Genomic DNA, 14,074 nt, shown 5'->3' on the forward strand with positions numbered 1-14,074 from the left:
TGTTGTTGTTTTAAATAAATAGAATTTTAAAACAAGTCCACTGACAACAGGCCATGGTAGGGTAGTGCAGCCCACAGCAGAACTCAACCAACAGCAACTGCCATTTAACCATGAAGGCAAACAGAATACAGCTTCCTCACAAACCTCATGTGGGAGAACAGGATATGCTTTTATTATAAAGAGCTTGCTTACGTGTAATAATAGGATTAGTTTTGCAGCATTTATTTCTGTTCCCTTTAGATAGAAATTACTTCTTTAAATGACAACTTCATTCACTTAATATGTCTAAAAGGAATTTAGGGATATAGTCAATTGTTGCTTGTAGGCTGAGCTTTGACTAAATACGTATTTGAGGCAAGTGTTAATCAAAGATACAAATCACCTTGTTCAGCTGGATGCTGGGGAACTAACAAGGAAGGAGACTTCCTTTTAATTTTTTCTTTTCCTAATTTCTTAGATTTCAAGATTTGTCCCAAAACTGTGATTTGTGATTTATGGTCTTCTCAGTTATTTCTCTTTTATATTCTGAATAGCCTTTTAAAGGGAAGACTTGGTTTGAACAAAATATATATTCTACTATTCTTAAAAAGACACATAAAATTTATCTTGGGTTGCTTTAACATAGCCTCTGCAAGTAGTGGCTACTTTAGAAATCTTGAAATACACCAGAGCAATATTTGAATATTTTTCCTCCTCTTAGTAGTAAATGGAGATGAAATCACAGGTCTGGTCCTTCCATCAGTAAAAGTACGGAACAAGGTTCTGAGTGTCATACAAGGACAAATAAAGACATTTCATTATGTTAGTGTCTAGAAGGGAACAGAATACACACACATATGTATGTATATGTATGTATGTATGTATGTGTATGACTACCCAATTCTTAGATTATAGAGCAGTCAGTAAAGCAAGATGTAGTGGAAGAAAAGAGCTTTAGATTTGGCTCAAATGACAGGTTTGAATTCCAACCTCTGCCACTTATTACCCATGTGACACTTTGGCTAGATCATTTCTGTGGGCCTATGGTAGTATGAACGATCAATGGATTGGAACCTAGATCTCAATTTGAATCCTACAACATATGACATCTACATTTAAAATAAATGAATGAATGAATTCTTGTCAGCCTGATTCATTCATAAAACACGTTATGAACTGTTGGGTTTTTTTTCTCTTAGATGCAGTTCTTAAAGCTAGAAAATCTATATTGACCATAAGGAGATAAAATTGGGTTTTGCACAATGACATTTGATGATGCCATATACTGTGACTGCTTTACTCCTAAAATTCTTTACAACAAGAAATTACCTCTTACATAAACCTTAGCAAAGGAAAAAGTGTATCTGCTTGCCTGGGGCAATTGGAAGAAGATGCTTGACGTGGGATGATTTTATCATAATGAAAAGAAGCTGTCGATATTAGGACTGACATCCAAGAAACCATGAAAAAAGTACAGTTTGGGCAAATGTGAATACCTCATTTGTACCAACTTATACTTTGTGCTGGGAGTGCAGTAGATAGTTTAGACTTAGAAATAACCAGTGCCTGCATATTCATTTCTCAAAACTTGTTTTCTGGAGTGAAAGTCTAGGTCTCATTCCTTCATCCTTCTTAGCTAATTTGTTTGCTGTTGTTTGGGAAAAGAGGGAAAAATCAACCTTTTAAAAGCAGACATAAAAATAATTGGCAGTTTTCCATCTTCCCAATATTCTTATCGTTTGTTGTTGTTGTTTTTGTGTCTGTCCTTTGTGGCCAAAGAAGACCATGCCATCAGAGAAATGATGACATGACTGCACTTGACTTTGTTCTGAGTGAGGAAGGGCTGTGCTGGTCACCAGCCTCACTTCTCCTCCAGAGCCATCTGAATCCAGAGACCAGATATTCATCAGGATGACTGGAGATGGCCCAGGATGCACTGGGAGACCTTGAGCCCTTTAGGCCAAGGCCTGTTCGGTACTCACTTAGGGTGAGGTATCGCGCATTCAGTGAATAGGGCTGTTTAAGAAGTAGCTAGAAAAAACTAAATCAGGCTGGGAGGGAAACAGCAACCGTTATTATTGTTAGTACCACAGACGCCACCAAATGTGAGAGTCCTCCCAAAATGATATCCTTACTGCTCCAGTAAGATTGGTTTACAGAGATAATATAGCAGGTTCAGAATATGAGAAGTAAAATAGTCTATTATTTTTTTAAAAAAGATGTTTTTAATAAAGGTACGTCATGACACTACCTGACCTATAAGTCTTTAGAGGGGTTTCAGAAACATCATTATTTGCAATTGTCTGTGGGATCTGCAGGGCAGATGCCTTTCTTCTCATTTTACAGATAAGGAAATCAAAGTATAAAGTCCGAGTGATTTGTTCAGGGTTACGTAGAGTTAGTCATAGTTCTGGGACTGGACTCTGGGTATCAGATGATGACACTTCTTACAGTTTGCCTTTGAAATGTCTGTAGATTTTCACTTAATTGTCTTGGTTTTTTTTTAACCTAGCTAATATGTTTGCAGGACTTCATATGTATAAATGAGTTATCATATTGCTTGCCTTCCCAATCAATGGAGGGATAGACTGGAGGGAGGGAGAGAGTTTGGAATTCAAAATTTTAAAAATGAATGTTAAAAAATAATTTTAAAAAATTAAAAGAAAACTATCTATAGAGAATTGACCCTCTCCTCACCAGTAGTTTTCTGTTTTCACAGTGTTTATTCAGGACACCAGTCTATTCTGATCCCTCCCTCAGAGCTGGAGACCAATCCTGCCCTATGGCTTCTTGCTGTGAGCCAATATAAAGTCCGAGACACTTTCTGTTCCTACTCAGTCATGGAGCTTTGCACCAAGGGACTAGGCTCACAGACAGAGTCACTGAAGGTAAGCAGTTCCACCTCTTTTCAGAACAGGCAGGCCCTTTCAGCAGTACCAGGGCATCTTTTGCCTGTTTACCCTTTTGATGGGGAACATTCCTGGTTGCAGTCATTAAAGAAGAGAAATTACATTTATGGAAGAACTTGGAAAATTCTTGATCAAACTAACAAGAGTCTTTATAAAAGTCAGAATACCATTGTTTGCTGCTTCCAAGCCCGTTTTCACATAAGATATTAGAAATGCTAATCTTTGAAAACCACCTAAGCTTATTTTTTTAAATTTCTCTCACCTCACTGCCACAAAGTAGAGTTAGGGACCAAATGGCAGATCTCTGAAATATTCAGAATCATGACTTCTCTTCATCACTGTAACTCCGAAAGCTTGGGGTTTACCTTTGCTTTATGTGAATGAATGAGGGACAGAGAGTCAACACTGAAACCAGGGAGAACTGGGTTAAGTTCCACCTCTGATGCACGCTGGTTATGGGGCCTGGGAAAGTTCCATAACTACTCTACTTTATGCTCTAGGGCAAAACTATGAAGTGGCAATTCAAGTGACTTGAATTGGTGTGGGAAGTTTCTTCACCCAAGAGCTCATAGTGTGGACAGGGAAGGGAAGGGGGGGAACAGCCTAGAAAGGGAAACAGGAAAAATTCATTTGCAAATGAGTTGTATGTATCATGTGAGAGTATAAGAGAGATGCAAAATGTCATGAGATCAGGGAATGAAGATGCTTTTAGCTCATGGGATCAAGAAAGGCTATGTAAAGGAGTTGTATTTGAAGAATGGGTAGGATTTCATCTAGGAAAAGTTCAAAAAAAGGAGAATTATAGTGCTCCTTAAGGATTTATAGAATTTATATCTAGACTGTATATAGATGTCAAAAGACCAATATTTCAAAGAATACTAACAATTATTTCTTAAATTTCATTGTGGTTTCACTTAAAGAATTATAGAAGACAATTTGTTCATTTTCCATGTTATCTTTAACATGAAGTAAGGGTGCCATTTTTTTTTTCATTTAATACAAGGACACCCTAGTGTGTCCTTTATATTGTCATGACAAATTCAAATAGCTCCTTGTTTCAAATATCTGTTGTAAAACAGATGTGAAGTTTTTCATTATCATATCCAAACTCAGTAATCAAGAGTTGACACTTCTGAACTCAATCATATTTGGGAGCTTTTTTAAAAACAAGGCGAACCTTCAGAGTTTGAAACACTTCTGTCTGTATGCCCTCTACATAACTTTTACCTAAAGCCAAAGGGCAGCTAGGTGGTGCAGTTGATAGAGCACCAGTGCAGGAGTCAGGAGGATCTGAGTTCAAATCTCACCTCAGACACTTGACACTCACTAGCTGTGTGACCTTGGGCAAGTTACTTAACCCCAGTTACCTCATCCTGGGTCATCTCCAGTCAAGTGCAAGTCATGTCATTATTTCTCTGAAGGCATGATCTTCTTCAGCGATGAAGGACAAACACACACCTAAAACCAAAAATAGTCATAGAACCTGGAGATAAAAATCCAGAACACTGAATAACTGAACTGAGAAATGATGCCTTTTCAGTACCTTATTTTTAAATACAGGAACTAGCGAGACCTAAATGGTAAATATATTATAGCTTAAAACTCTTCGTATGTTACATCTTATTGCTCAACATCTGGACGGTGTCTAATATTAGCATTAGTAACTGATAAACACGTATTATAAACCAAAACAGTAGAGGCAAGAATGCACTTTCCATTAGGTAATGGTGCCTTCATTCTACTAATCTTGTAAATTAAGATGTCCACACAAGTGCGTCCTTTCTGACATTTTTGACTGTATTTCCTTGGTTTTATCTTAGGCATCATTTATGACAGAGACGTGTTTCATGTAACTGTAGGTTATATAGTGTATATATACGTATAGTATATACATGTGCGTATTCATATATAATACTATGTGGGTCATATGTGTATGCATAGAAAGAGAGAACAGTACAAGGTATATACATACTTACAACTAACCTTGTCAGCCCATTGCCCCCAGAATTACCTGTGGACAGAACAAAGAAATAAACTATGGAATGATATAAAGATTTTTATATTCTATATACACACTTATGCAGATATATGGGCATGTATTATGTGTATAATATGCATGATGCATATATAATGCATGTTATATTTGAATACACATATACAGGTATATGCACATGTGTAAACATAACATGTTTACATGCCCTGTATTAATTCTGTACTGCAGAAATCTGTATTGTATATAGAAGAAGCAGCATGATAGAGTAGGTTCGACCTGGCTTGAGAGTCATAAAGACCTGGGTCCTTCTGACACATGCTAGTTTAGTGACACAGGATACGTCACTTAACCTCTCAAGACCCCTTCAGACAGCTCTCTAAGACCTCTTACTACAGTGTTCATCACCTTGAAATTCCTCCCACCAATCAAATCACAGGTCTATAACAAAGCAAAAACCATATATGTGTATATTGGCGTTATGTGATAGTTGAGACATAGTATAATATGATACTCTATATATGGAGGGGGGAGAATATAATCTATACTTCCTATTACTTCTGAGGCCATCAGTATGCATACTTTCCTCACTGACACTAAATACGACATTCTGTAGATGATTTTATGACGGCTAGAACCAAAAAAGTTGATTATTTGGTGGCCCGTCTTTCAGTCACAAGCCTTCTCACACTTAGCTGGTCCTGACACAGTAGACCACAAACGTAGTCTATGGGAATCTCAAACTTGAGGACTTTCTAAATGGCCCAGACTTCAGATAACCACTGTTACTTCCATGAGACAGTGAGGCACCAAGCTAAGACCTTAGTAAAGGAGAGTATCATTGTCTCACTATATAAAAAGAAATTTCTCTTTCAAGCCTAATGTTCAGTTTAAGACCAAGGAGATACACATTCACAGGCAACAGTACCAGGAGAGGTTTACATCGTCACAAAAGCCACAGGGTTACATTAGCTCCTTCTCAGAGTTGCTGTGTGGAAATTGCTTTCCAAACTGTAAACTGTCACATAAATGTGTGAGTTATCATTATGATAGTTTAATATAACAAGTAAAAACAATGCAGGCAGACATATTCACACCTGTTCATGTCAACGTTATCTTGAATTCTCTTCCTTGCTCCAGTCAGAAGTGCATTTGTTAGTAATGATAGAAGGTAAAGAACCGACTGGCTTCATTTGGAGAAGTTCGCTTCTCTTTGTCCCTCATTTTCGTACCAGCAGACAACATATATGCCTGTGGTCATTCCTGTTTGGGATGCCATCCAACAACTTTGTTTACTCTCAATGTGAGCTGTGCCAGCCATTACCACCAAAAGCACTCTGCTTGGCTCGTTTGAATTCCTCCTCCTCTGATTTCTGGTGCTTTTGCTCACTGGACCTCATCCAATGCAGAAATATTCTACCATAAAACTATAAAGTGATTAATCACTGGGAATATATCGTTGGGTATTTCAAGGGCTACGGGACATAAAATGCATGATCTGTCTTTATGAGGTCAATGGAAATGTCTGGTTTCCTATTTACATCCTGTGGGTTGGGATGTTTTGTATCTCTCATGTGCATGCTCAGAAATGCACACACACACACACACACAAATATTTCGTCAGACTTCTTTTCCTATCTTATTGCCAGCCTTGAGTTACCTTCTCAGAAGCATTCATTTTTCTCTGTCTCCCCTGCCTCACTTGCTGTTCTGGTGACCTTGCAGCTATTCAGAAAAGGTGTTTGGTGTTACTACTTCAGAGAGGCAGCCCAGGATGCAAGACAAAGGGCTGGTCTTAGAGTCAAGGAGAACTGCATTCAAATCTTGCCTCTTGACACTTGCTAGCTGTGTGACTATAGACAAGTCACTTAACCTTTCTGAGTCTGGTCTACTTTGATGAAGAGGGTCCCCACATGAATGATGTCCCAGTTTTTATATTATCTCTTCAGTTCCAAATGTCACCGTAGATGTTTTAAGCAGGTAGTCAGTTCAGTCCTAAAGCAAACTATGAAAAGCACAACACTGGATGACCATGTGGCACTGGGTGTTTGCTGTGTTCTTTTGTCGTTGCAAAGTAATGGGATTCGTGGTCTTACATGGAGATACACAAGTGTGAGATTGCCTGACCAATCAGTGCCATTATTATCACTCCTAGGCAAGAGGACTGGACTTGTCCCGAGTACGGACATGTGTGGTAGTGGCAGAAGAACGCCCTCGAATAGCCCTCACACAATCATTTTCAAAATTATTTAAAGATCTGGGTCTCCATCCACGAGCTGTTAGCACATCATTTGGCTGTAGAGTTAACCTGGCGATCTGCTTACAGGTGAGTTTTACTAATGTCATTAGGTGTTGGAATCAAGAAAGTGACAAGGGGATGCTACCTATATACCACAAATCTTAAGAGTTTTTGACCTTTTTTTTTTTTCTGTGTATGATGCTTAGTTAGGGTTTTTGTCATCTTTTCAGCAAATGAGTGTGGTTGGTACATAGATGTTGACTTTATTATTTTTTTCTTACAGTTTCACATTTGTCAGTAACCATTATTCGTAATGGATAGTATTAGCATTTACCCAATCCCAAAATCTTTTAACTTTAGTAACAAGCGTGGCAATTTGTCACAACTTCTGCTGTCTGTTTTTCTAAAGATTAGACATTTGGAATACTGTATTCATACATTCTGTATCCCTGACTTTTTAAAGATTTGGGTTGATGTAACCAGGGAAATAATTGCTTTTTGAAGAACTAAGGCACTTGAAGCACATTCAAATATCTCCTGTTGTGTTGACAACACTTAAATCACAATCTCAATTTAATTTCCTTGCCTTAGTTGTTAAGAAAGACAGATCCCTGAGATAACCATTTATTAGCCTTTCAAATCTGCCAAACAAAATCTGCTTTATTTTCTGTCTTCTCCTTCATTAATGCCCTTTCCAACCATATTTATAATTGCTTAAGCTCTTGTTTTGTAAAGGAAGACACTCCAGCCCATGGAAAAGCTCAAACTTCCCAAAGTTAAAACTAATTTTTTTTAAAAGGGTAAAGATGTTTCATCTTTCCATAAGGTACATACAACTAAATCCTTTGAACTTGCCCTTAGAGTATAGACCTATAAAGCTCATCCTTTTTATCGCATTTTAAGAAGAAAATCCACGTGGTGACTTGTATCACTCCCGCTCATTACTCAGACTCTCTCTTATGTCTCTCCAATTCACACTCCCCGCAAGGAAATGGGTGAATTTGTTTGGCTAGCTTTTGCCCACTTGTTAACAAAAGGATAATTATTTATTTTGTTTGTTTCATGGAGAGGGGAGATGCTGATAGAATTGACTGCCCTCAAAAAAAATCGAAGCAAAGAGGATTTTGAAAGCAATTTTGAATTCAAAGAAGAAAACAGAAAGAAGGCAGAAGGAAATACAAAAAAGCAGGATAACTTTGAAAGCATCTTGTTAAAATTTTTGTATATCTTTAAAAAAAATACCAAAGCATACACAACAAATTCAGATTTTTTCATATGTGATTGTATTTTTCTGTTCTACCCTCTGTGGAAATTTTTTTCTTTCTCTCCCTCTCCCTTTCTTTTGGTGTTTAAGTTCAGAATTTTAAAAGGACTCTATGTAATTTTAAAAAAGAGATGCACACAAGAGTCTTGCAAATTTTTTCCCCATTTCTACTTACTCTCTATTCTGCTCTTCCCTCATCTCCATTCAGTTATTTTCCCTATTTCTATTTTCTTTTCCCACATTTCCAATGTCTTCTACTACTCCTTTTGTGTCAAGGCAGCCAGCCCTCTTATTGCCCTCCTTGGGCCTTCATCATTCTGACTCAGTCTCAAATTCAGCACCTTCCCCAAACAGTAATAACACCTTCCTTCCCCAGAGAGTAACTGGGACTCCCCAAGTGAGAGTATGAGAAAAAATTAGGCGGTAACCTGGCAACAAAAGTATATTTATTCTATTTCTGTCTCAGCTGCCACTTTGAAGTGCTGTAGGAAGTCCTTTCACAAAAGGAAAACAAAACAGATTGCAAAAGGAAACCATAACATTTAGCACTTGTCATCTTCAACATGATTGGTAGGCATTAATCAGTTAAGGCCCACAGCTTATGAGGTAGGAATTGATTGATTTTATACTTAAATTCCAAATGGAAGGAACTGAGTTGTAGATTCAGGGGTGATTATTGCTTTCCAAAAATGTTCATTGCATAATTCCCTAGTACATTGGAGTAGACTCCTTCAGATAGAAAGCTCTTTCAACTATATTAAAAAAAGTGTTTGAAATTATAACAAGAAAGAATATTCATCAGGAACATAGTTGTCATATAAAGAGGAGTATACCCACATACTACATTTCCTCAGAAATGAAATGTATCATGAGCTGCCACATCAAATGAAGAGAAGTCGGAATCCACTAATCTTCTTGGAATTGTCCATCACTGCTTTTAAGACTTTTCGTGGAACAAATAATGACCTGAACCTCTTGTTTTAAAGGGGGAAATGATCTCCTTTATAACTTAAATGGATCTCATGAAAAACAAACTGCTTGAACTCATACATCCCCAGTACTCACCATGATGCAACAGTAAATGGTGAACTCCTTTTAATCTGATAGGCTCTGAACAGCTTCCAGAGAAAATCAGAGAGGCTGTTTCTTTTACTTCCCTACCTACTGTTTATACTTTTATTTGGACAAGTCATACATGAGGTAGGCACACTCCATGGAAAAAGGAATTCAGTGTCCTTGGAGCTTCTTGGAGCTCTCCATTCCTTTTAATCTATGTCAAAGGAAATGATTTTCTATATCAAAAAAAGAGGGACCAAAAGGTCTTTCTTTTTTAAAAAAAAATTAGATTTCTCAACAGGAGAAAAAAATTAGTTCTTCCTCATGCCTGTGTGTGGCACCATCTGCATAATCAAAAATTTTAAGAGCCCAGCTTGCTAGTGCAAGGTCAGGTTGAACAAGGTGGCATACATAAAGAGCATTCATTCAATTAGATGAGGTCCTGTAGCTGAACAAATAGCTGTCAGATCACGAGGATGAGGGAAGACTAAGTCCCTGCCTAAGAAAGCTTTATGTATAATATGATGTGAGTAGGGATAGATATCTTAAGGAGCTCTAACATTCTACAGCCTTGAGAGGTAACTCGATTGCTTTTCTTTGCTAATGACTTATTATTTTAACCCAGAATGTCCCCAAAGTAGTTTTTTTTAATTGCTTTTTAAGCTTTTAAGCTTTAGCACAAGGAATGAGATTTTTTATTCTAGTAGAAATCTTCCACTGAATCTCTTTTGAAAAGACTTGTGTTTTGTCTCTGTGTGAGCTGTCCATTAACAGTACAGGAAGCATAGTTTGTTGGAAAGACTCAATAGTACAAGACTTGTTTTTGAGTCCTGGCTTAACTATTCGCTAACTGCTTGGCCTAGTAAACTAACTTTCACCAAATCACCATCTGGCAATATTGGGATAACAATCCTTGTTAAGAATAATCCCTGTTAACCCCTGATAACAATCCCTGATGTATAAGGAAGTACTTTATCAGTGAAGCACTGCATAGGAGTAAACTAGTAATATAATGGAATAGCATAATCATTCTTTTGTTTCCCATTACCACCCCTACAGAATTTAGGCTTGAGATGGAATCAGTTGGTAATGGAACACTCTAAAGTGAGTTACCAACAATTCTAGGTTGTTCACCTCATTTTGAATATGATGTTATTAAGAATATACTTTGCCTCTCTAGTGGCAAGTTAATTCAGAAAAACTTAATCTCTGTGATGTTGCTGAAGCTGCTGTTTTAAGTATTCAATCTGAAAAACCAAAGGGTAGTTGTTGGCTCCTCAGTCATTTCAAGGAGGAATTACCCACTGTGTACATTTTGACACTGTTGCCTTGGAGTTCATAAGTCATTACTCTTTGGCAAAGGCATGACCTTCTAAAATGAAAAATAGATTCCTTTAATTTTTTTTGCATGAACTTCTAAGATTGTAGCCACTTTTCAAAGGAGAGGGATCTAGATGTATGAGCCATTTGTTATTGTCAGGAAATGACATTTCCCAGAATATCTAGCTGCACAAATGACTTTTAATATAAAACAGTTGTAATTTGTTGAATTTAGTGTCTAAGAGAACATTAAAAAGATCACATCCTGACTTCTGTGTTTAATTAGCCTTAACATAAATTTTTCCTAGTGCTGCTAAAAAGTGTCACTTGTTTATTAACCTCTGTTGGAAAGGATGTTGCCTGCAGCCACAATTACTCTTTTGAAAAAATTAAGATGGAGAGTTTTTGCTTGTACTAGGTTAGAAATTATGTTCTCTCATAAAAATCTTAGTATCTTTCTCCATAGAATTCATGGGGGGAAGATCAAATCTTTTCCTCTATTCCAAAGCAGACTGAAATTAGGGGATTTTTTTGGGAGGGGGAGGGGATATTGAAGTATCCTTGGGTCACTTCCAATGAAACCTTTTGATCTTTGCTTTATTACAGATGGTGAAGATCTATCTTGAAAGGGAAGCTGTATTTACAAATAGCAGGCATTTCAATGTTCAGTGAAATCAGTAGTCCTGAGAATCTTAAATTCCCAGAATGTTATAATTGGAAGTGACTCAGGGGGCTTCTAGTCCAACTTTTACCTGAAGAGGAATGTAATCTCTCAAATAGTGTGGTCACCCAGGGAACCCATTACCTTCCAAGGCAGCCCTTTCCATTTTTAAACAGCTCTAAATGTGAAAGTATGTGCACATATATGTGTGCACACATAAATATACATGTATATATGTGGGTATGTGCATGTATGCATATAATACTGAGCCCAGATCTGCCTCCCTATAACTCCCATTCAACTTAGTTCGACTCTCTTAAGACAATTTTTTTTAAAAAGCCTTAATGCCTTCTCCACGTGACATCCTTTCAAATTCTTAAAGGCTCTGCCGTGCTTCCATGAATTCTTTTCTTCTCCAGACTAAACACCCTCAGTTCCTTTCAATCTCCTGGCTTGGTTTTCATTCCCCTTACCGTACTGGTCACCCTCCTCTGGATGCATTCCAGCTTACTCTTAGCCTTCTTAAAATGTAGCTTCTCAAATTGAACACAATATTCTGGAGGTTGAGTGCCCAGGCCAGGCTATAGGACTCTTCTACTATCCCCTGCTTCTTCCTGCATGCAAAACTTCTTTTAGCTTATCCTGAGATTCCATTAGCTTTTTGGACCACCATGTCACATTGCTGACTCGCTGAGCTTTCCATCCACTAAACCTTCTCTCCCCAGTCTTCTACCATAAATCTCAGATGTGGAAAAGGCAGAGCACTAAGCATCATCTACAACACTGACTAATTCTGCCACAATAGGCAGCTCAGAAATGCACACTAAAGATGTGAAGGAGAGGTGGTAAAGAACAAAAACACCACACTCTCATCCCCTAGATTTGCACTTGCCAGCTCAAGCTCAAGATAATACAACAGGTACCAGGGAATTCTCAAAATAAAATGAATTTGACAGTAAAGTCACCAGAACCAGCAAGTAATTATTTTTTTTCCCTGTACTCTACTTTTAGGAGAAAAAGCCAATTATCAACAAAAGAAACTGATATGAAGGATTTAACATATTCCAAGCAGTTAGTAACCCAGATTGAGACCTAGTTTCATACCCCCTTTTTATCTATGTCTGTATTTTTAGACAATCTGAATTGTCTAAAAGGAAAGCCAAGTCATTTTACCTTTCTGGGGCTCAGTTTCTTCAAGCATAAAATGAGAAGTTAGATTTGGTGACTTGTAAGGTCCCTTCCAGTCCTAAATTCCATGAAACCTAAATACAGGATTTCTACTTAAACTTCTGTTAAGTCAGCAAAACATCACATACCAAACATTCTAGCTGATGAAAGGTTTACTAGAATTTACTTTTTATTGGAAGGTAAATAAATGCTCTATAGTATATGTTTGCATTTGGGATGGACTAAGGAGTCATAAAGTGAAAACTAATGGGGTTTGGAGAATTTTTACTCTGATAATAAACATAAACCATATAAGCTTATATAGATGTAAACGACTTTGAAGGTTATCTAGCCCAACCTCTACCGGAGTAGAAAATCCTTTATTGTAATAATGATAATGATCTAGAAGTTTATTTCAAAATACAGTTTTACAAACATCATTGGATCTCATAATGACTATGAACAAATTATTCTTATTCCCATTTATGACTGAAAACAATGAATCTATGAGAGATAAAGGCTAAGGAATTAACCCAAGGTCACACAGTCTGTACATGGCAAAGATAAAATTTGACCTAAAGTCTTTTAGCTCCAGATTCACTTCTATTTTCATGATAACACACCTTTCCATGGTACTCGATGGGAGAATTAGAGCATCTTGAAGTTCTGCTCCTACCTCATGAAGCTGGAACACTGCTCTTATCCTTCTCTCTCTGTGCTCCTTAATGACCTTTTCTCATTTCTCATCCTTCTTGACCTCTCACTCTTCAGCCTTGATACTCAATCACCTTCTCCCAGATTCTCTCAGCTCTAGGTTTTTATGATACTGTTCTCTCCTGATTCTTCTCCCATCTGTCTAATGGCTCCTTCTGAATCTCCTTCTCTGGATCTTCATCCAGGTCATGCCCAGTATCATGGGTATACCCCAAAGCTCTGTTCTGGATGCTCTTCTCTTTTCCCTCATACTGTCTCAATTGGCAATCTCATCAGGTCCCAGGAGTTCAATTATCATGTCTATAAAGATGATTCCCATATCTATTTATACAGCCCTAACCCCTCTCCTGGACTTTAGTCCCTCCATCATCAGCTGCATCTTGGCTGTCTCAAAATAAATGTATGGTAGACATCTGAAACTCAACAGAATTTCATTATCTTTCTCCCCAAGCCTTCTCTTCTTCCAAACTATCCTATTATTGTCAAGGCACCATTGTCCTCCTAGTCACTCTGGCTTTTGACCTTGCTGTCATCCATAAATCCTCATTCACACCCAGAATTCATACACAAACTAGAACAAATAGGTGAGGATTGAGAGCATTCCAGGCATAGAGGAACAGCCAGGGAAAAGGTATGGTGTCAGTAGATGGAGCATCATGCATGAGGAGCAGCAAGAAGGCGTGTATGTGTGTGTGTGTGTGTGTGTGTGTGTGTGTGTGTGTGTGTCCTACAGTTATTTGTGTTTTCCATTTCAGTTAGAAAGTGAGTTTCTTGA

The 14,074-nt window shown here is 37.6% G+C and overlaps 1 protein-coding gene across 10 annotated transcripts in view; it reads left to right on the forward strand.

Annotated features, from left to right (window-relative positions):
* DIP2C (disco interacting protein 2 homolog C) overlaps positions 1-14,074 on the forward strand; it is a 585,449-nt gene that overhangs the window by 515,113 nt on the left and 56,262 nt on the right. For 8 of the 10 annotated variants that reach the window (XM_072650057.1, XM_072650058.1, XM_072650059.1 and 5 more), the window contains 2 exons: positions 2,699-2,867; positions 7,034-7,204. In XM_072650057.1, the coding sequence (XP_072506158.1) occupies positions 2,699-2,867; positions 7,034-7,204 (340 nt within the window). The remainder of the gene's footprint in view (positions 1-2,698; positions 2,868-7,033; positions 7,205-14,074) is intronic. The other 2 variants (XM_072650062.1, XM_072650065.1) reach the window with 1 other exon arrangement.

The sequence above is a fragment of the Notamacropus eugenii genome, chromosome 3, assembly GCF_028372415.1.
Source record: "Notamacropus eugenii isolate mMacEug1 chromosome 3, mMacEug1.pri_v2, whole genome shotgun sequence".
Lineage (NCBI taxonomy): Eukaryota > Metazoa > Chordata > Mammalia > Diprotodontia > Macropodidae > Notamacropus > Notamacropus eugenii.